Here is a 23,415-nt window from a genome sequence, read left to right as displayed (position 1 = left end):
TTTCACTCTATACAAAAAAAAAATGGGGTAACTATTGTGTTTTTTTTTTTTTATTAATTAAAGCGTATTTTTTCCAAAAACATTGTGTTTGTGCAAATACCATGTGACATGAAAAATTGCAACAATCGCCATTTTATTCCTTAGAGTCTCGTTTAAAAAAAAAAAAGAGTATAATCTTTGGGGATTATAAGTAATTTCTAGCAAAAAATACTGATTTAAACTTGTAAACAAAGAGTGCCAGAAAAAGCCTTCAAGTGGTTAAATGTGTTGGACAATCTCTCCTTACTCAATGCTGTTATATCAGTATGAGTGTCCCCATCTTCATCCAAGTATTAGTATGTCATTCCATTCTCCCTCAGAGCTAGTCAGTGTCATTAAAGTGGTTGTAAATCCTAAAAAAAATCCAAAAAATAATAATAATCTGCGAGGCAAAAGCATAATGAGCTAGTATGCATAGCATACTAACTCATTATAAATTACTTACCTGAGATCGAAGCCCCCCGCAGCGGTCCTCGTTCACTGCTCCGGTCGCCACATCTCTCCCGGGGGTTACTTCCGGGTATCGTGGTTTCAGCGCTGAGATTGGTCATTACGGCTAACACTTGCGAAATCTCGCACGATTTCGCCGACGTGACGTCATCACGCCGGCCACGTTTGGCTTCACATGAAAACGGGGGCGGTAACTTGCTAAGACGCCGCCCGTTGTCCTGACAACATTCTTGAATTACACCGCTCGTAGCTGTAGCTGCTGAACATGCGCGGGAACCAGCAAAGCATGCTGGTTCCTAACAAAGGAAGGAAGGAGGAAGTTATTGCTTGTGGGCTTCAAATGCCCACAAGAAAAATGATATCTGCCGAATGAAAAAACTTTGGACTAAAAACGGACATGCTTCACTGACAAATGCAGGAAAAGTAAGCGTTTTTATTTAGAGATACATTTTAAAGCTTAAACATAAAAAAAAAATGTCCTCAGTGCAGAACCGCTTTAACTGCGCATGTGCCGATGCGAGGTTGTGCAGCGCTGTACCCAAATAAAATTGATGTAGCACGCTGGCACATGCAAATACAAGGATATCTCCTAAACCTGTAAGTATAGCTACAGGTAAGCCTAATTATAGGATTTCCTGTAGTAAAAAGTGGTTGTAAAGGGTTTACAACCACTTTACCGTCAGAATTAACACGTTCCTTCATTGGTCCCATGTACCATCTCTCCTCCCCCCTTTTTCAGATTTCTGCCCCTTTTCTTCTATTTAAACCCCCAACATAGGAACATCACTCACCTTTGCGGCATTCAATTACACAGGTGTGTATCTGTCCTCCTGAAACTTGCCAAGCAGTAAATCCCAGGTATGATGTCTTCTATTGTTCTACTTCAGATACTTTCTTATCTTCTGTTACACATTAAACCCTTCCTTTCCCCTCTGAGATACTTTGCCACTGATATATGTTTTCTTTTATATTTCCTTTACTGCAGCTTTATTTGGTTTCACTTTCTGCTCACCCGAGTCCATCTGCATTCCTAAGGTATGATTTTACTCCTTATATAAAATGCTTTAAAAGATACAAATGTATCTTTCTCTTTAGTAGACCTTTACAATGATTATATGTATAACATTTTTGTGCTTTGATGTACAGGTGCATTTCATAAAATACATTTAGAATATCATCAAAAAGATCATTTATTTCAGTAATTTGATTGCAAAAAGTGAAACTCGTATATTTTATATAGATATGTATTACACACAGAGTGATATATTTCATGCATTTCTTTCTTTTAATTCTGATGATTGTGGCTTACAGCTAGTAAAAACCCAAAATTCAGTATCTCAGAAAATTTTAATATTACATAAAACCAATAAAAAAAAAATAGGATTTTTAATACAGAAATCCTGCAAAGTATGTCCATGTGCAGTATAGTATGCCCTCAATACTTGGTTGGGGCTCTTTTTGCATGAATTACTGCATCAATGCAGTAATGGCAGTGTTTGGCAGTGTGGGCAGGTGCCAAGTCCTGCTGGGAAATGAAATCAGCATCTCCATGAAGCTAGTCAGCAGAGGGATTTAAAAATTACGATTTTTACAAACTTTTTTTTCATTGATACATGTCCCCCAGGCCAGTACCCCCATAATCATTGTATGCCCAATTACTGGCATATAAGCCTTCAAAATGGGCACTTTTGATTTTTCCCGTTCAGGTCCCATAGACTTCAATAGGGTTCGTTATTCGGTTTCCGAACTTTCCCGATGTTCGAATGTTCTGGTGCAAACCGAAGAGGGCGTAGTTCTGCCCATCCCTAGCAATTAATCTTTAATAGCACAGTGCAGTATATAAATTTGAGAAATGTAAAATGTACCATTTCCTGAAACTGGTCTCAGCTAACATAAGGTATGTTCCTTTGGTATTTGTTATATTATCTAACAATTAGAGAGTCATAGGCACATTTTTACTTGTAATAATTTACCCAAAGGTCTCCGAAAATAACCTTCAGATGGCATAATAGACCACAATTAGTTGTCCCAGTCCCCCTGTAATTTCCAGTGCTTTCCCACATTATAGATGGCCCATGTCCATTGCCAGAAGTGACGTCAAAATTGTATAGTAGAAACTGACTTAGGCTAAGGTTACCATCTGTCCACATTTCCTGGGGACAGCCCTCATTGTCCTTGGGAAATGTGCATTTCCAGATTTGTGTTTGGTATGTAAATATGTGTCAGAACCTCGTGAGCAGCTATGTAAAACAAACAAATAAACACAAAAAAAAAACTGCCAGCACTCCCCACACTTCCTGAATATGTGATAATGCAAAAAAAAACAAAAACAAATGAGTACAGTGCTGAATAAACATAAAGTGTCAATAAATATATTAATATATGACCCTCCTAAAGTAGATAGCCACTATATTAAGAGCTCAATGAAATCTAGTAATCCTCAATAAAGTGCAAGTGCTCCAAACTCGGCATGAATTCCTAATCTCATACAGTGAATCAAAAAATTTGAAATAAAAAATGCAATTGCTAAAACAATATTCTTATAAAAAACAATTAATAGGCGGTCAATAGTCCAATCTATAGTGACTGTGAACAAAATGATAGTCCAATATATGGTGAATAAAAATAGATGCTGTGAACCTGAAATCTTCACTCTGATCCACCTCTGTGGATATAGCAAAAAAATCCCTGTGCTGCCCTCCACCGGATGTGCCCTCACCTTAAGGCTTAATTAAAGCACTTGTGACAGCAGTATTCCCTCTGAAGGAAGGAGGGGTACTCCTCCTATTGTTCCTCCTTTCTTTGGTATATGACTTAGGTAGCCGATTTCACTATGGAATGCTCCTTCCTGATAATTACCAGAGACCTCCACTCTCATCACCCACATGCAAAGCAAAAACTGGCAATAGTGGCTCCCTCCTTTTCTAAATGAAAAGTGTTCATTCATATTTAAAGCACAGTAAACTGTGTTTACTATGCTTCCGTTTATGAATGAACAGGAAGCCGCTCAGCACAGAGCCCTTCCCATTTATTCACAGTCCATCTGAGGCTGCAGAGAAAGGCATGCGTTTGAGATTTGGGTGCACACCCTAATGCAGTGATGGCAAACTTTAGCACCCCAGATGGTTTTGAACTATATTTCCCATGATGCTCAACTAGAGTGAAGTCCAGCTGGATGCGTTTCTTCTGACCGCAAGATACGTTGGCAGTTTTTTGGTATAAACTTATAAATTAATTTGGACTTTATCCATTGTGCAGCCATTTAGCATCTGAAAAAGATAGTGTACTTTTTTTGGACATTAACAATTGAAATGATATACAGATTTGTAAGAAATCCTTTTTGAACAGACTGCAATTTCTGAGAGATTGAGCGGGCATTTAGCAAGTGGAAGAAAAAGAAAATAGTGTTTTATTCAGACACAAACAATGGGAATAGGGTACAGATTTGCACCACAGCTGGAATGCCTTTTTGAACAGGCCACAATTTCTGAGCAATTGATCAGGCATTTAGCATCTCAAAAAAGGAATATCAGTGTCTTTTTTGAACACTGAAGATGGAAACAGCATACAGGTTTGCACCACAATTAGAAAGCCTATATGGTCGGGCAGTAATTTATGAGAGCTTGAGCAAGCATTTAGCATCTGAAAAAAAAGGGTAATTCTTGGACAAAGTATATAGGTTTGCACCACAGCTGGAAGGTCTTTTTGAACTGACCACAACTGATCAAGTTTTTACCAGCCATAAAAAAAGTAATATTAATGTCTTTTTGAACGTGAAAAATACAGAGATTTATCAGGCATTTAGCCTCTAAAAACAATAAATATTTGTGTCTTTTTTTGACACTGAGGATGGAAACAGCATACACGTTTGACCTACAGCTAGAAAGCATTAGTGAACAAACAGTTTAAAAGAGATTGATTAAAAGAGATTGATCAGGCGTTTATCTTCATGGATGGAGATATCATACAGGTTTACACCACAGCTAAAAAGTCTGTTTGGACATGCCTGCAGTTTCCGAGAGCTTAAACAGCCATTTAGCATGCAGAAAAAACAATGTCCTTGAAATCAACAAAGGAAAAAAATGGGACGTTTTTTCAGCACAGCCATTAAGCTTGTATGGATAGCTTACAATTTATGATCAATTGAGCAGGCATTTAGCATTCATAAAAAAAGATCTTTTTTTTTTTTTTAAATCAACGATGGAAATAACATATGGCTTGCACCCCAGCTAGAAAGCCTGTTTGGACAGGCCACAATTTCTGAGAGAGCATGTAAAAAAAAATGGGTATTTTTTTGACACTGACAATGGAACTAGCATATAGAGATTTTCAGCACAACTAGAAGGCCTTGTTTGGCATCCACAAAAAAAATAAATAAAAAAAAATAATAAATACATATTTGTGTCTTTCTTTTGGACACTGAGCATACAGGTTTGCACCACAGCTAGAAAGCCTTGAACAGGCCACAATTTCTGAGAGCTTGAGCGGCCATTTTGCATTGGAAAAAAAACAACATATTTTTTGGACACAACCAATGCAAATAGCATAAAAATTTGCACCACAGCTAGGGAGCTTGTTTGAACAGGTTGAAATTTGTTTAAAAAGTGGTTGTAAAGTCAAAAGGGTTCTTATCTTAATGCATTCTTTGAAGCAGCCCCCTCAGCTCCCCTAATATTGAGCCCCATCCAGTTCCAGAGATGTTATAGGAGTGTCTCAGCTGCCTGAGACTTCCCTCCTCATTGACTGAGACAGCAGCACGGCACCGCTTCCACTGCTGTCAAAGTCAGTCAGCCAATGAGGAGAGAGAGGGTGCCCCCATAGCAAGCTGCCTGCTGTGGGGGAACTCATCAGGAGGGTGGGGCCAGGAGAACCGAAGAGGGATGCGAGAAGAGGAGGATCTGGGCAAAACCACCACTTTTGCTGAAGAGCGATCAAAATGTGGATCGCTTTTCAGAGAGCACTACTATTGTGAACAAGCCCTAATGCCGTGTACACACGACTGGACTTTTCAACGGCAAAGGTCCGACGGAACGAATCCGCTGGACAATTCCATCGTGTGTGGGCTTAATTGGACCTTTGCTGTCGAAAAATCAGACAGACTTTAGATTCAGAACATGTTTCAAATCTTTCCGACGGACTCGAGTCCGGTCGAAAAATCCGTTTGTCTGTATGCTAGTCCGACGGACGAAAACCAACGTTAGGGCAGCTATTGGCTACTACCTATGAACTTCCTTATTTTAGTATGGTCGTACGTCATCATGTTCGAATCCGTCAAACTTTGGTGTGATAGTGTGTGGCCAAGTTCGTTCGGAAAGTCTGTCGGAACTCTGCTTAAAAGTCCGCCAGGAAGACTGCACTATGTTAAAGAGTGTGTATCCCAAATTTCAGAGCTGGGAGCAACATTCTCAAAGTTTGTTATCAGCAGTGGCGGAATTACCGCCATAGCGACCCACGCGGACGCTATGGGGCCCGCAGCTGAGAGGGGCCTGGTGAGGATGAGGAATGCTGACATCTCACCCACGAGTTCAGGGCGATCTCCCGCTAGGCGGCTACCTACTGGTGCACTGCTGCCTAGTTTAGCTGGGAGGATGCAGGCCGACCTGGATGGATCATTATGTGAGTGTGACATGTCAGTCTGCGGGGCCTGGCGGTGGCCACAGCTCCGCCGGCATAGTGATACCTCTGTGTGTTCAGACTCTGCTGACTGTGCAGTGTGCAGACTTCACGGTCTGTCCGACCAGCGATGTCTGTGTCTGCCAATTGAGGTGGAGGTGACGCCACCGTCCGTCAGACCCCGCCAATGCCCATCACAATAACAGTTAGGCTGCTTCCTGTGTGCCCAGTGAAAGGTGCCATGACAGCCAATGAGGTGCTGAGCGCAAGCGCGGTTCCCCGCCCACCTTATCATGATGTCGTTCCCTCCTACAGTCCCACCCACAATGGAACAGAGGAGCCCATGCAGTGCTTTGGCTGGCTGTCCCACATGATCGGCAGTGTGGAATGGAGGCTCAGGCTAGAGCTGAGAAGAAGGTACAGACAGTCTGATGTGTAACATCAACCAACAGCGCCTAGAGGCGATTCAGTTCGCATTGTGCGCTATATAAGTATTTCATTCATTCATAACAGCATCAGTGAGGCCTGTAATTGGTACAATCTCATGTGTGTAATACAGTGTGTCAGTCAGATAGTGTGTTCTGCAATAATTGCTGCCTAGCTCAAGCCGTAGACAGACAGTTTTAGGCTGGGTTCACACTGCTGCGGTGTACGAGATCGGATGTGATTCGCACCGCACCGCAGTGCAAATCACATGCGATCTCTGTGCGATACGATTTCAGCCATACAGATAGTATGGCTGAATTCGCATTGCATCCGGCCCAAACTCGCACAGGACCCTTTTTTTGGTCTGCAGCAGAATCGGATCGCATGGGTGTTCACACCATGCGATCCGATTCCTGTCCGAGTTTGCAGATCGCACTGCGATATGCGAACTGATTTGGAGGTGTCATTAACTTTTCACTGACACTCCCAGCAGTTCGCATAGGACAGTGTGAACTACCGCCAGGAGGCATGCGATGCGGGAACCCGCAGTAGATTCACAGCGTTCCCGCATCGCTTCAGTGTGAACCCAGCCTGTAGTTGCAGCAATCATATTCAGACTTCACAGTGTACAGTATAATGGCATCATATACGTATTTATTATATTATGGACAAATACTGGATACTGTATTGTGGGAAACTGACAAAGCCCAAGGCATACTGCAAGCAGGTACACATAGATAACATCCACCCTCCAGCCCACCAAAATTTGTATACACTCTACACACTAAGCTGTTGTTTGGGTACTGTGCCACATGAGTGTGGTAATCTGTTCTTCAATGGCAATAGTTAAAGCGGAGCTCCACCCTAAAGGGGACCTTCCGCTCATTAGAATCCCCCCCCTCCGGCGCCACAATTGGCACCTTTCAGGGGGAGGGGGGTGCAGGTACCTGTACAGTACAGGTATCTGCACCCACTTCCGGGATAGCTCTCTGCGGAAAGGGGCATAGATTTACGCCACTTTCCGAAAGTCCCCCGCTGCCTGCTGGGAAACACACGGATCCCAGAGACAGCGGGGACCATCCTTATTGCGCAGCGCGACTCGCACATGCGCAGTAGGGAACCGGGAAATGAAGCCGAAAGGCTCCACTTCCTGATTCCCATACCCAAGATGGCGGCGGCAGCACCCGAGAGACGATCGAGAGATCGGCTTCGGGTGCCGACATGGGCGGGTAAGTGTCATTATTTTAAAAGTCAGCAGCTGCAGTATTTGTAGCTGCTGGCTTTAAAAAAAACAAAAACGCCGGAACTCCCGGCGGACTCCCGCTTTAATTTTTTATTTTTTTTTGGGGGGGGGGGGCCCATACAACCTTTTGCTATGGGGCCCTGTGATTTCTAGTTACGCCCCTGGTTATCAGTCTGTATGTATGGACTTTGCAAAGTACCTCTTTCTTTTTTTTGCATGCTGATTGTAATTCTCTTGTTTTATTTCATTTACATAGTGGACGTGAGATCCTGTTCAGATGCGGGGACTGTGACTGCAAATATGTGGGCAGAAAATAGGTGAGATTATCATTGACCTGTTCACACACGATGTACGGGATCTATTTTCTGTGCACACACCATGCAGGATAGGGAGAAATAGATAACATTGTTGAACAGTGATTCTCAGCCAGAACCAGTTTTGGAAAATCTAGAGCTCAAGGCTACAAAGATCTAACAGGAAATTATCAGATGAAGGTATGGCAATGACATTACAAGCCAGCATGAATACATTTCTGATAAGTCATATTATATACGGCAATAATATGTTTCAGAAACATCACCTTTTCTTAAAAATCGGGCAGCTGCGAGGATCAGGGCATCAGCGGACATCGGGCAGTGACTCCTGTGTCTTCTTCTCCTCACTTCTGCCATGCATCTCCTCCCCTCCTCCTAACCCCCTGACCCGGCCAAGACCTTTTCCTCTCCTCCCAGCTGACATAAGTGACCCCTCCCTCAGCAGTGCTCGGAGTGGGGCTGAAGTCAGTAAGGATCTCGGTATCGGTGTGAGGAAAGGAGGGAGCTGGTGGTAAAGGGCCGCTGTGATTGGCCCTGTACCCTGATCTGTGAGGAACACAGTGATCACGGACACTTCCTGATGTGTACCCCAGGAAGCGTGCAGAAAGCTGGCAGTTCTAGCAGGAGCTCAGAGAAGAGGAGGATCAAGACCGCTCTGTGCACAACCATTACACAGAGCAGGTAAGTATAACATATTTCCTAAAGTGGTGGTAAACCCTAAAAAAACAACCTGCTATACAAAGGCATAATGAGCTAGTATGCACAGCATACTAGCTCATTATGAATTACTTACCTGAGTTCAAAGCTCCCGCAGCAGTTGTCGATCACTGCTCTGAGGGCCGACATCACTCCCGGGGGTTACTTCTGGGTATCGCGGCACTGGGATTGGCTGGACCCGTGATGACATCACTCCTGCGCAAGTGTGCGGGAGCCGCCGGTAACGGCACAGTCTAACAGTAGCAACGGCATGTACGTGCCCTTGCTTCAGTTTGCTTAAGTGTGCATGTGCTGATGATGTCGGCACATACAAATACAGGGATATCTCCTAAACCGTGCAGGTTTAGGAGATATCCAGTGTAGCTACAGGTAAGCCTAATTATAGGCTTGCCTGTAGTAAAAAAAGTGGTTGTAAAGGGTTTACAACCACTTTAATGAAAACATAGGATTTTTATAACAGTTTACCTGTAAAATACTTTTCTTGGAGTACATCTTGGGACACAGCGCCACAGTAATAACTGAACGGATTATATGGCACCTTTAGGTAGTGGATACTGGCACACCCTAAACAGGAAGTTCAGTTCACCATATAACCCCTCCCTTTACCAGGTGTACCTCAGTTTTGTAGCAAAGCAATACATGAATAACCAGAAAGAGGGGAGGGACCGTGATGTACTCCAAGAAAAGGATTTTACAGGTAAGCTGTTATAAAAATCCTATTTTCTTTATCGTACATCACAGGACACAGAGCCACAGTAATAACTGTATAGGGTGTCCCAGAGCAATGCCATCTGAGCGGAGGGGACACAAACAAAAGTAGGGTGCAATCAGACCTGAGGACCTGTACTGCTGCCTGCAGCACACTGCGCCCAAAGGCGATATCCTCATGTCTTCTTACATCCACCTGATGGAATCTGATGAATGTATGGGCTGAAGACCAGGTTGCGGCCTTGCAGATTTGAGCCATGGAGACTTGGTGATGCACTGCCCACGAAGCACTAACAGCCCTGGTGGAGTGTGCTTTGACCTGAAAAGGTGGAACCTTCTTCTTCAAGCCATAAGCTAATTATCTGCCGAATCCATTTGGCAATAGTGGATTTTGATGCTGCCTGTGCTTTCCTAGGACTTTCATAGATCTTGACTGCTCTTGCTACATCCAAAGAGTGTAGTGACTTTTCTTCCTTAGAAAAGGGTTCTGGAAAAAATTAAGGTAAAACAATATCCTGGTTTAGGTGAAAACCTGAAACCACCTTTGGCAGAAAGCTAGGATGAGGACGCAATACTACTCTATTCTTGTGAACGATTAAATATGGCTCTTTACAAGAAAGAGCCGCCAACTCTGATACCCTTCCTTTAGAAGAAATGTCTACCAGAAAAACTAGTTTCCTTGTCAAAAGAACAAAAGAAAACAAAAGAACAAAAGAAAAATGTTGTATCGGCTCAAAAGGCTGTTTCTGTAATGCCGACAGAACTAAATTCAAGTCCCAAGGGTTCAGGGGTGCCCTAACTAGCAAAAAGAGCGAATCTTCAGGAATCGATTTAGATCTTTGAGATCCAAAATTGGCCTGACATCCCTATTTGGTTTTGCTACAGTGAAAAGGTTTGAATAAAACTCTGACCCCTGCTCTTCCACAGGAACCACCATGATGACCTTTTGCGACAAAAATCGGTCTAACGCTAGAAAGAGAGACTTCTTTTTCTATGGACCTTTGGGGACATTTGACTTGAGGAAGCGAGGAGACGGGAACTCCCGAAACTCTAGTTTGTAACCTAGAGCTATTGTGGAGACCACCCATCTGTCCCAAAATTCTTCCTGCCAGACCTTTGAGAACTGTAGAAGTCTTCCCCTCACTCGAACGAGCGGGCGCAACCCTTCATAAAGAGGCTTTAGCGCTCTGTCTTGCGGACTTCCTGCCCCAGGACTTATTTTGTCCCTGGGGTTGACCCTGAACTTTAACTCTTCAACCTGATGGTGGAGGCAGTCGTGACTGCCTGGAGGCTGATGCTCCTGGCACTGGAGAAAGAGCCCATTTAAATGAGGGAAATTTACTCTTTTTCTTAACTGGCAAAAGGGTACCTTTCCCACTTAATATTCTTTGAATATATTTATCCAAATCCTCCCCAAACAGCTTTTCACTGCCCAAACTGGAGGTGGGCTCTTCTACCAACTCCGTTAAGGGTAGCTTAAATGTGGCGTGGACCATTTCAGTAAGAGAATGCACCAGCAACTTCTCAGCATGTGAAGCTGAAGAAGATCCTTCCCCCACTTGATTCCACCGAAGAGGAATCATCAGCCTGTTCACAGCCCCCTGAGGGGGATTGATCTTCCTCCTCCTACAGTTCCTCTGTTTCGGGATCCTGATAGAAGTGGACCTAATGCGTTTTCTTCCACTCTGTGAAGACGTGATTAAAGCCAGTACCACTAATCTTTCCTCTCAGTCACTCATAGCTGAGGAGAAAACCTGCTCAGTTATATAGACAGGGGCTGAAGTGTCGGAAGCAATTGCAGCCCCTAATGACCCTGATGGCTCACTCTGACCAGCCTCCTTAGTATGGGTTGGTTTTGCAGAGGGAGGGTCCTTTTGGACCTGAGGGTGACCCCTTTGTGTCCTTGGCCTTTGCGGCATTTAACCACTTCTTCTGTTCATAGTGCCGAGCACAATGCAGAGGTACCACCAAAAAAATGCACCCACGGCTGAGCAATAGTCCAGCAACTACCACTGCTATTAAGCTCAGCCTGATGCTTAAAGTAAATGTGCCGGGAATGCCTGTGTCACTCACATGCCACCCGTCGGCTCTGTGCCCCTCCTAGCTGTATGCACCTGACAGCCCCTGGTGGTGACTATAGGCATAGCAACATTTGCTTTAAAGGAGAAATCCCACAAGAATTAGAAAAATTCCTTAGGAATCTCCCTTACCTTATCCAGCTGCAGGGTTCTGTGGTGACAGACCCAATCGTCACCTCTCACGGTGGGCTCCATTTAGAAAACCTTCAGGGCCTGGGGCCCCCTTTTTTATCCGAGGATCCACAGCCCTGGGCCTGTAAAAAGCACCCCACCAGGAATATGGCTGAAAAAAAAAAAAATACTGGGTCCCGGGGTCCAGCTCTCTAAAAAGAGAAGCGTTACAGGCAAAAACTCATTTCCTCAGGCACAAGGCCCGGGTACCATTCAATTCGGCCTGGAAAAGACACTTTGAATGGATCCGGTTGCATGGCTTGCCTCAGTAAGGAATATTCCAGCGAAGCTCAGCACAGCATATCTTTACTCGTGACCAACACCTAAGACACTGGCAAAAAAACTCAGGTACTCCCGGTAAGGGGAGCGGTTATATGGGGAATTGAACTTCCTGTTTAGGGTGTGCCAGTGTCCACCACCTAGAGGTGCCATATAACCCATTCAGTTATTACTGTGGCTCTGTGTCCCGTGATGTACAATAAAGAAAAATTCAGTAGTATTTAGTAGTTAGAATTTAGAATTTAGTATAAATTTAAGATTATGACTGTTACACACAGCCTGTGTAATCCTATGATAACTCCCCAAGAAAGTTTCGTCCATTTCTGTCCTTGTCCTGTTGAAAGTTTCGTCCATTTCTGTCCTTGTCCTGTCCTTCTCCTGTGAGTTAGCTGCTCTTTGTCATAGACTTCTATTACGTCCTGTAGGTTTGGTGCACTTACTGAAACTGTACCAAACTGACTGCAATCAGGAGGCCAAGCAGTACTATTGCACACAATTTCAGCAAAGAAATTGATACTTGTATGACCAACAGGAGCTGTATACATTTTTAAATAGTTTGTGTTTTTTGGAGTCTGTTTGGGTTTTAATGTTTTACGATGTTTTTAATGGTAATCTTTCACCGGTAATTATTAATAATTTTCTTCTATCTAGCCTGAAGATCAACTTGATCAAAAATCCATGCGCTCTAGGTGAGATTGTTATTCCTTTTTGATTGTATGAAAGAAAATGTGATTAGTTACATGAAGAACTTAGTTTTATTGGATATTCAGGTGCTTACTGTATTTGTAAGGATACAAAATAAGCATTTTGTACGATCGTGTTGAGGTTCCTCTCCATTGAGGTTTGTTTCCCTGTACATACAATACACAATAATCCTGAGATCTCTGCAGACCGATCACTTTTGATTTTTGCTTTGCATAATTAGACTGTTTCTCATGCTTTGTGGTATGTAAAGATTTACAAAAAAAGCCACGTTTACGCCTGAGGATAGGTCCAGAATGACTTGGGCTCAGAGGAAATGGGAGGAATGATGATGGCCATCAGACTGAGGACAGCAGAAAGGCACGGAGGGGGAAATATCTGTATTGAAGCTGAATATTACAGCCAACACTGGTTTTATTTATATATTTTATTGGACTAGTCAATATGAGGTTTATGGCTCGAGTTCTGCTTTAATAACGCCACAGACGTGGAAGTTATTAGAGGGCACTTCACGATGTGTGCTTACAATCAATTTTATATTATAACATTTATTTTGACAGCCTTGGCAGAAACATGACTTTAATTTTGCTGTGTGTTGTCTAAACTACGTGTGTTTTCCGATTCTGTGTTCCCCGCTGTAGAGGGTTTTAAATACTGGACCATAGATGAAAATGGTGGTAATAAATGGAAGATTGAAGATTTGCCTGGAGGTGCAGGACAGAATTTTCCAAATCCATCCCTCTCAAAATACTTTGTAACCTCTTACCAGTAAGGCCAATTTTCCTTTATTAATACAAAAATGCTGTAAACTGTTTTTTAGATTTTCATTTTATACTTCTAATGGCACATGGGATGGTTGAACTCTGGGGAAAAAAAGCTATTGAATACATCTCTGCGCTTGGCAACTAATGGCCTGTTTGAGTTGGCAGCTGTGTCTACTACGCTGAAATTCCAACCAGTGTCAGCCCTGCCCAGTTATCCTTTGCTGGACTAAATAAAGCCTCCCCCTCCTCATCTCCTTTATGGACCTTGATTTGTGCACTGGTGCATAGTCATGTTGGAACAGGAAGGGGCCATCCCCAAACTGTTCCCACAAAGTTGGGAGTATGAAATTGTCCAAAATGTCTTTGTATGCCGACGCCTTAAGAGTTCCCTTCACAGGAGCTAAGGGGCCAAGCCCAACCTCTGAAATACAACCCCCACACCATAATGTACTTTGCAGTGAGTTTGCATACAGTCTTTTTGAAGATTTCCCATTTCTGTTCTGTGTTCATCGATGCCAATATTCCCTCCCAGTATTGCCTCCCAGTCTACAGTAAGTCTCGGACAGCAGCCCTGATCCTTGGAAAATTTGCTCTCTAAGCCCTTGTACACACAGTCGGACATTACGACAACAAAATTCAGATTTTGTCTGAAACTTGTGTTGCATACACACGGTCGGACAAAGTTGTCCGATCGTACGTAATCCGATCGTACGTAATGTGATGACATCATTTCGTTACAACGGGACTACATTCATGCTAGTAGCCAATAGCTTTGGTCTAGGAATTTGATCTGAGCATGCGTGGCACTTTGTCCGATCGGAATTCTCCTCACACAATCGACAAAGTCCGATCGGATCATGTTGTCGGAAAGTTTATAGCCCAGCTCTAAAACTTTGTCCGTCGGATATTCCGACGGAAACAGTCCGATGGAGCCCACACACAGTCGGATTATCCGACAACACGGTCCGATCGGACATTTTCCATCGGAATGTCCGACCATGTGTACAAGGGCTTAAAGTTAAGTGTTTTTATATTTCCCGTATGTGTTAGTTGCTTACAGCTAACATTAAATGAAATCATGTTATGATCACTGCTACCCAGATGTTTTTTTATATGAATATTGGTAATAAGCCCGACCTCACAAATGCGCTTCTGGAAGAATGGTCAAACATTCCCATAGACACACTCCTAAACCTTGTGGGCAGACTTTTCAGAAGATGTTATAGCTCCAAAGGGTGGGCCAACCCAATAATGAACCTTACAAACTAAGATTGAGCCATAACCCCCGGTACTTTTTTTTTCTGCAGGTGGCCAGCTTTCTCATGAAACAGTTTCTGAATCGGAAGGGGACATCAACCCCCCCACCCCACCCCACCCCCTCTTCCACTTAATGTTTTTCTCGGGCTTAGCATTTCATGAAACCGGTCTGAGTGGCTCACGAGCCGCTGGAACGGTTTCCAAATCGGCGGAAGGGGACATCAACAAATCGCACTGCCCCCCACCCTTCCACTGCTCGCTAGTGTTTCTCAGGCTTCCTATTTCCACCAGTTCGCCCAAGAGAAAAACAATCTGGCAGTGCGGCCAGCTGCTACCATATATATATATATATATATATATATATATATATATATTTTTTTTTTTTTTTTTGATCTTTTGCTTTGATCGGTAAAGGATAGATTTGGGGGTCTTTTTGACCTAGACCTAGATCTCTGCATTAAGAGGACCTGTCATCCTTATTTCTATTACAAGGGATGATTACAACATTTACAGTATATTAGGGAGGGAGTCCCCGCTGTCCTGGACGACTGGACGATGAAACAGAGTTATTAGTAATGGTAAATTCCCCAAAATAGGAAAGGGGGAGGGGACATCGTCCAATGGGGACACTAGTTCCAGTGACAACCAGGAATTCACTCACTTCAGAGAGATTTCTTTCTTACTTCCTGTTTTACAACCACTAACTCTAATGCCGCGTACACATGATCGCAATTCTCTTCGGAAAAAGTTCTGATGGTTTTCCCGACGGAATTCCGACGGAATTTGGCTCAAGCTGTCTTGCCTACACACGGTCACATCAAATTCTGATCATTTATAACGCAGTGAAGTACAACACGTACGCCGTGACTAGAAAAAAGAAGTTCAATAGCCAGTAGCCAATAGCTTCTGTCTCGTAGTTGAAAATTGAGAACATGCTATCAATTTTTGGCTGGCGGAAATTCGGACTGCTAAATTCCGATGGAGCGTACACACGGTCGCATTTTCCGATGAAAAGCTCTCATCTGTCTTTTTCTGGCCGGAATTCCGATCGTGTGTACGCGGCATTACTCTTGGAATTGAAGGGAAATCTCCCAATTTGGCTCACTCTTAAAATTAATTTTTGCCTTTAGTCCATCTCTCTGACCTTGTTTTATATTCACCCAAAATTTAGGGTGTACTATGAACCAGTCACATTCTGAAGTTTCAATCGTAGAGTACTTCTGCCCATAGCATCATGTATATTTAGTTAAATTGCATGGCTCACCCACACAGTTACCTTATCCACTCAGATAAGTCACACAAACATGTGAATGGAGGACCACCAGTCCCATCTGCTGCCATGAAAAAGGACTTGGAGTTGATAATGGAGCACATGTCCAGCATTTACTTCTCCAGACCCATAAATGAAGATACATAACTCCTGAGGGAGTAGTCTGCATGAGGACCTGAGGCTGGGAAATAGTCTTCAGAGACCTAAGCATGGCACCAATCATCCACTGATTGCAGTTGCAATGCTTTGCTAATGCAAAAAAAAAAATGCACTTTATTTTCTTTTTATTAGGGTCTGTTTATTTTATTTTTTTACAAAAGGTGGGGGTATGCATTTGTGATCTACTGGACAGCACAAGTTCAAGTTGTCTTTTTTTTTTTTTTAAAGTCTTCAACTAGGACATTTCCTCTGATGGATTTGGGGGAGCGCAACCAGGTGTGAAAAGGATACGTTTTTGGTAGACGGTTTTGCAATGTATATAGATCATGTTGTATATGATTCTCTTGAGGTCCTCAATAAAGAATTAAAAAAAAATTATTTCGATCTTTGCAGAACCTGCAAGAAGTCTCAGATTATTGACCTAAAGAAAGAGGGGTACACTGCTGAGATTATGGACAAAGCTCAACCACCCATTATTGTCACAGACTGGTAAGTGTAATTTATAAAGTCATATAAGTTGTGTCCGATTAATGGTCGAAACACCCAATTGGATTGGCACCACATCCCAAAACGATAATATAAAACAACAAATAGTGTAGCGCTAATTTAAATAATTATATATTCACAAGGGAAAATATCTGTGTATGAACAATCATGTATGCTGAAAAAAAAAAAACAAAAAAAAACATGATTGTTCATACACAGGTATTTTCCCTTGTGAATATATCATTATTTAAATTAGCGCTACACTATTTGTTGTTTTATATTTTTGAACTTTGTTTGTTTGAAGTGTTGGCAGCTGGTTTTTACCCTTTCTTTAGTTTAACATAGCGCTGTGTTTTCCCCCCTACCTCCAAAACGATAATATGTCAAGTGGGAAGGGAAAAGGGATTTTAACTGTGCAGGAAAAACAAATATTGATGAGAAAGAATTGTAACCAATATGTTAAAAAAAACATGTAATTTTTAATAAGTTTAAAGTTAAAAAAGCACATGTAAACAATAATTAATATTAAAGTAGGCAGAAATTCATATAGGTGGTGGTCATAACAAACAGGTCAAGTTGAAGAAAAAAATTGCACATTATCCCGGCATGTTTCGCTGTATGCTTCTTCAGGAGATGTGCAAAATAAGGCCAAGATTTCAAGAATAGCTGTGCAGATATGGAGACAAATTTTTGTCTAAAAAGCATCCTAAAGCCGCGTACACACGTAGCCGTCTGTCCGATACCGGCCCCCCACCCTATGTGAATGAGTATGGGGTACAATGTACCCCTACCCATTCACCTGTAAAATAAAAGTACAAAAAAAACCACAACACACGAGATAAAATACTTTATTGCACAGCTCCGGGGGTCTTCCGTCTTCGGGGGTCTTCTCGCCGGACTCCTCTGCTATCTTCTTCCAGCTCTTTTGCTAGCGGAGGAGTTCGGCTTTCTTCCTCGCCTCCGGCCTCTTCTCCCGACTTCGGGGGTCTTGTCCCCCTCTTCGGTTCTTCTGCCGGGCCACCGCGCCTTCTTATAGCTCTTTTACAGGCGGTGGCCTGGTCTTCTGTCGCGGCTGCCGCCTTCCGTTCTTCTTCTTCTTCTTCTTCTCCAGGAGATGTTGACTCGACGATCTCTCCGGCCGCAATGCCAGAGCCGCCCTGCGCTGCCACTTATATAGGGACAAGGGGCGGTGTCACATGGCTTTATGTCACATGGGTTGGTCACATGGGTTGATGTCTCATGGGGACTGTGACATCGTAAGGGGGCGGGGTCACCATGTGACACCAACCCATGTGACATAAAGCCATGTGACACCGCCCCTTGTCCCTATATAAGTGGCCGCGCAGCGCGTCCCTGGCATTGTGGCCGGAGAGAGCGTCAAGTCAACATCTCCAGGAGAAGAAGAAGAAGAAGAACGGAAGGCGGCAGCGGCAGCGGCAACAGAAGACCGGGCCACCGCCTGTAAAAGAGCTATAAGAAGGCGCGGTGGCCCGGCAGAAGAACCGAAGAGGGGGACAAGACCTCCGAAGTCGGGAGAAGAGGCCGGCGGCGAGGAAGAAAGCCGGACTCCTCGGCTAGCAAAAGAGCTAGAAGAAAATAGCGGAGGAGTCCAGCGATAAGACCCCCGAAGACGGAAGACCCCCGGAGCTGTGCAATAAAGTATTTTATCTCGTGTGTTGTGGTTTTTTTTGTACTTTTATTTTACAGGTGAATGGGTAGGGGTACATTGTACCCCATACTCATTCACATAGGGTGGGGGGCCAGTATCCGGGGGCCTCCTTATTAAAGGGGGCTCCCGGATTCCGATAAGCCCCCTGCCCGCAGACCCCGACAACCAACGGCCAGGGGGACAAGGTGCTTTGGGGTGGGGGGGCCACACGGCCCCCCTTCCCCAAGGCACCCCCCATGTTGAGGGCACGCTGCCTGGTACGGCTCAGGAGGAGGGGGGGGGGCGCTCGCTCGCCCCCCTTTCCTGGCCGGCCAGGTAGCGTGCTCGGACAAGGGTCTGTTGTGGACTTGGGGGGGACCCCCACACCGATTTTTTTCGGCGTTGGGGGTTCCCCTTTAAGTTCATACCAGGCGGCGGGGCTAGCGACGTCTCCTTCGCGGGCCCCGCCTACCTGGAGACCCGCTCGAAATGAGCGGACTTTTCTCCGGGCGGGAAAAGTCCGCTCATTTCAAAAGTACGGCGGACTGGCATACACACGGCCGGATTGTCCGCCGAAATGCGAGTACGGCAGGCAGATTCATGTGCAACACGAAATTCTAAGTCCGCCGTACTGTCGGGTCAAAAAAGTATGCCGGAGGCTACACACGGGGGGATTGTTTGGCGGACTTGAGTTTGCCGGACTTTTCCACCGGATTGTTTGATCGTGTGTACGCGGCATAAGACACAATTACATTAATCCCACACAATATTTTGAGAGAGTCACATCGTAACAGACTGGCTGACTTTAGCTTCTTACAAGTGGCCTAAAGGAACACCGGCAGTTGCTACATACATCAATATTCATGGCTGTGGTTTTTGAATGGGATGTCCGTCAAACTTGTATAGGTGTATTAGTCAGAAGTTCACAAACTTTTGGCCATATGGTGCATTTACAGATGAAGTGAACTCCTTCACACCGACCGTACGCAAATATGCGGCCACACAGGACTGGGCTTTTTTTTCCATGGGGCCGAATATTTGCGTATCTCCCTTTGCATGTGGCGCACTCCCAGCACAGAGACCAGAGTCTCAGCAGGAGCCCTGGGACACATATTAACAACTGCGACCCGAATCTACTGATTCCGGGCCACCTGATCACCATGATGGATTCTCATTGGCTATCACAGTGATCAGTCACTGTGAAGCCCACCCCTGCGTTTTCTTCCTCTGTGATACTTACTATCTCTCTCTCTCACCTTGCAGAAAAAAAGTGTGTGTAAAAGTAAAAAATAATAATAATAATAAAAAAAAATAAAAAAAATACCTAGATCAAGGTTTGATCTAGGTCAGTGCCAGGGTTAGTATTTGGGTCAGGGTCAGTTATTTTTTTTGTTTTTTTTGTTACATTAGTATCAGTGTCAGTTAGTGCCAGTGTGTTTTAGGTAGGATTAAAAAAGAGTTTAATGTAGGTTGTTATTTGGTAGTAGCAAGAATTATACAGCTACATTTTTTAAAAATATATATTTTTTACTATTTTGGGCTATTTTACTAACACAAATCAATAAATTCAAAATACTAACCACAACATACAAAGCCATTCACAACTCTGCCCGAGCTACATCGCCAATCTTGTCTCCAAATATCACCCAAATCGTCCGCTCTTCTCAAGACCTCCTACTCTCAAGCTCTCTCGTCTCCTCCTCCCACGCTCGCCTCCAGGATTTCTCCAGAGCCTCTCCCATCCTCTGGAACTCACTACCTCCACTGGTCCAGCTATCCCCTACTCTCGTTACTTTCAGGCGATCCCTGAAAACTCATCTCTTCAGGGAAGCCTACCATGTGTCCAACTAATCTCCTACCACTTCCATCAACTCATTCCCCACAGTTACAACCTTTTGTACCACCTGCCCCACCTTATTAGATTGTAAGCTCTTCTGGGCAGGGCCCTCTTAATCCTCTTGTATTTTATTGTATTGTAACTGCACTGTCTCCTTCTATATTGTAAAGCGCTGAGCAAACTGTTGGCGCTATATAAATCCTGTATAATAATAATATCAAAGTTGCAAAATTGTGCTTAGGCATTTCGATTTGTTTTACCCATAGGCGCGAAAGGGTTAAAAGTTTGAACCAAAATAGTACTAAAGCTGTAGTCTCCTTATATAACTGAAAGTTGTGGTAACGCCCTATGAAACTTTCTTCCCCTAAGGTATGCGTCTAGGATGGACTGTAGCTGCCAGTATGAGTTGTTGGTCCGACTGCTTTCTGAAGACAAGAAAACCTTACAGGAGTTTCGCCCACAGCCCGCAAAACTACCGGAGGGTGATGGCCAATGGCATTATGTAATGTTCCAATTGCAATTCCTTACAAATCCTTCCATAATGTTGCTTTATGTAAAGAGTTGCTGATGACATTTGACACATCAATATGTGTAAAACCTCATGTTTGAACAGAAATTCTGATATTTTGACACCACTCGTAGCAACCCTTTCCTCCATTGCACCTCTCAGTCTCTTTGGTGTCAACACTTTTGAGAGGGCTGGATGGCTGTGTCCCCCCCCCCCCCCCCCCCCAAGCACCATAGTACTATCCTCTGACCCCTGACATTTACTCACGGGGCTGATTTTTAAAGTGTTTGTAAACCCTTACAAACCACTTTGACCTACAGGTAAGCCTAGATTAAGGCTTACCTGTAGGTCCAAGAAATATCTCCTCAACCTATACGGTTTAGGAGATATTTACTTGAAGACAGCCACCGCTGTCTACGGCGCATGCGCCGTAGACAGCGGAGCGCAGGCGCACTGGGTAAGCCGCAGATTGCGGTTATATGCTGCAAGTGTCGGCTCCCGTGTGCATGCCCGGGAGTGACGTCATCGCTGCTCCGGCGAATCACAGCGCCGTAGCAGCGAGACCCACCAAGAAGATGGACGCTCGGAACTACAGGGGACATCGGTGACTTTGCTGGCTCCTGTGTCAGGTAAGTGACACATAATGGGCTACTATGCGATGCGATGCGATGCGATGCATAGTAGTCCATTATGCTTTACCTTTGCAGGGAATCAAAGAGGAAGTAAACTCATCAGGGTTTACTTCCTCTTTAACTTGGGAACTCTGACATAGAATGTTCTAGATGAGCTGCAATCTTCCACACACAAAGTCCTGATAACTTTATATCATTTCCTATTAATTGTTCTACATGAAATTGTAGGTGTAGCAACCCTTAATTCAATTTTATGTTAAGACTTCTCTACTTTCTCTTCCCCTTTAGGCAACACACATATTCAGTAACTATGGACCAGGAGTGCGCTATATATCTTTTCAGCATGGCGGGAAGGATACTAAATTCTGGGCCGGCTGGTATGGAGTTCGAGTCACCAACAGCAGCATCACTGTAGACATTTAGGGTCCAACTGTGTGAATGTGACATGTTTTCCTTTCCCCTTCTAGTGTCGAAGGGCTCTGCTAACCTGCAAATTTTAGTATGCAGTTGTCTCTAAATTGTAATTCAAAGCAACGGAAATATGAAACATTACTCTGTCATTGTTCTGGTACCAGTGCAAATAAAGCATGACTCTCATCCTCAGACTTTTATTTTTTCTACAAATAAATCTAATGGGTAATATATTTGGCTTATGCAACAACCAGTTGATGTGAAGCTCTCAGTGAAAACTGTAGTAACTATAGTCACTAAGCCCACTCTGTGTTGAGGAGCATGTAAACATGCATCCATTTATTAAAAAAGGATTGCCAATGCATGGCAAAAAACCCAAAAATGCACTGGCAACCCTTTTTAATTGCAACACACAGTACTACAAATGAATGGCACAACCCATAGTATTCAATATTGAGTTGGCCCGCCCTTTGTAGCTATAACAGCTTCAACTCTTCGGGGAAGGCCGTCCACAAGGTTTAGGAGTGTGTCTATGGGAATGTTTGACTATTCTTCGAGAAGCACGTTTGTGAGGTCAGGCACTGATGTTGGACAAGAAGACCTGGCTGGGTTGAGGTCAGGACTCATACCCACTCAAAATATTGTTTGGTGATTAATGTAATTGTGTCTTAGGCGGCGTACACACGCGGGGACTGTTTGCCGAAACTAAGTTCGTCAAACAGTCCGCTCAAACTTTTGAATGAACGAACACGCCCACACACGGCACTTTTTGAGCGGACAAATACGGCAAACTTTGTTCGTCGTACTAAGTCCGCACAACTTTTGAAATGAGCGGACTCGCCCACACACGAGGCAACAGTCCGCTCATTTCGACGCGTGTAAAGGTAGGCGGGGCCCGCGACGGAGACGTCGCGGGCTCCGCCGCCTGGAATGGACTTAAAGGGGAACAGACCCTTGTCCGAGCACGCTACCCGGCCGGCCCCTCCCGAGCCGTACCAGGCCGCGTGCCCTCAGCATGGGGGGTGCCTTGGGGAAGGGGGGGGCCGCTGGTTGTCGGGGTCTGCGGGCGGGGGGCTTATCGGAATCCGGGAGCCCCCTTTAATAAGGGGGCCCCCGGATACCGGCCCCCCACCCTATGTGAATGAGTATGGGGTACAATGTACCCCTACCCATTCACCTGTGAAATAAAGTACAAAAAAAAACACAACACAGGGAAAAAATATTTTATTGCACAGCTCCGGGGGTCTTCCGTCTTCGGGGGTCTTCTCGCCGGACTCCTCCGCTATCTTCTTGTAGCTCTTTTGCTAGCGGAGGAGTCCGGCTTTCTTCCTCCCCGCCGCCAGCCTCTTCTCCCGACTTCGGGGGTCTTGTCCCCCTCTTCGGTTCTTCTGCCGGGCCACCGCGCCTTCTTGTAGCTCTTTTGCAGGCGGTGGCCCGGTCTTCTGTCGCCGCCGCCTTCCGTTCTTCGTCTTCGTCTTCTTCTTCTTCTTCTTCTTCTTCTTCTTCTTCTTCTTCTTCTTCTTCTTCTTCTTCTTCTTCTTCTTCTTCTTCTTCTTCTTCTTCTTCTTCTTCTTCTTCTTCTTCTTCTTCTCCAGGAGATGTTGACACGTCGCTCTCTCCGGCCGGAATGCCAGAGCCGCCCTGCGCTGCCACTTATATAGTGACAATGGGGCGGTGTCACATGGTATATGTCACATGGGTTG

The 23,415-nt window shown here is 44.3% G+C and overlaps 2 protein-coding genes across 3 annotated transcripts in view; one reads left to right on the top strand and one right to left on the bottom strand.

Annotated features, from left to right (window-relative positions):
* LOC143923499 (nuclear factor 7, brain-like) overlaps positions 1-23,415 on the bottom strand; it is a 744,238-nt gene that overhangs the window by 83,675 nt on the left and 637,148 nt on the right. The gene's annotated exons all lie outside the window — the stretch shown is intronic.
* LOC143923493 (F-box only protein 6-like) lies at positions 1,215-21,898 on the top strand. 2 transcript variants are annotated; one of them, XM_077447185.1, is made up of 9 exons: positions 1,215-1,347; positions 1,475-1,524; positions 6,418-6,519; positions 8,028-8,088; positions 12,690-12,727; positions 13,382-13,508; positions 16,584-16,679; positions 20,531-20,663; positions 21,590-21,898. In XM_077447185.1, the coding sequence occupies exons 4-9, from the start codon at positions 8,072-8,074 to the stop codon at positions 21,722-21,724; spliced, it is 546 nt and encodes a 181-aa protein (XP_077303311.1). In that variant the 5' UTR covers positions 1,215-1,347; positions 1,475-1,524; positions 6,418-6,519; positions 8,028-8,071; the 3' UTR covers positions 21,725-21,898. The 2 variants fall into 2 exon arrangements, with proteins under 2 accessions (XP_077303311.1, XP_077303310.1); XM_077447184.1 differs by lacking the exon at positions 6,418-6,519.

Source organism: Lithobates pipiens, unplaced genomic scaffold, assembly GCF_037356315.1.
Source record: "Lithobates pipiens isolate NorthernLeopardFrog02 unplaced genomic scaffold, aLitPip1_a1.2 Scaffold_22, whole genome shotgun sequence".
Lineage (NCBI taxonomy): Eukaryota > Metazoa > Chordata > Amphibia > Anura > Ranidae > Lithobates > Lithobates pipiens.
This window is presented reverse-complemented; position numbering and strand designations above follow the sequence as displayed.

What these genes read in the sequence shown, in the direction of transcription:
- LOC143923493 (XM_077447184.1), top strand. An exon ending in CAAAAATCCATGCGCTCTAG is followed by an intron (nt 12,728 to 13,381) that starts GTGAGATTGTTA and finishes TCCCCGCTGTAG; the next exon opens with AGGGTTTTAAATACTGGACC. An exon ending in GTGATGGCCAATGGCATTAT is followed by an intron (nt 20,664 to 21,589) that starts GTAATGTTCCAA and finishes CTTCCCCTTTAG; the next exon opens with GCAACACACATATTCAGTAA.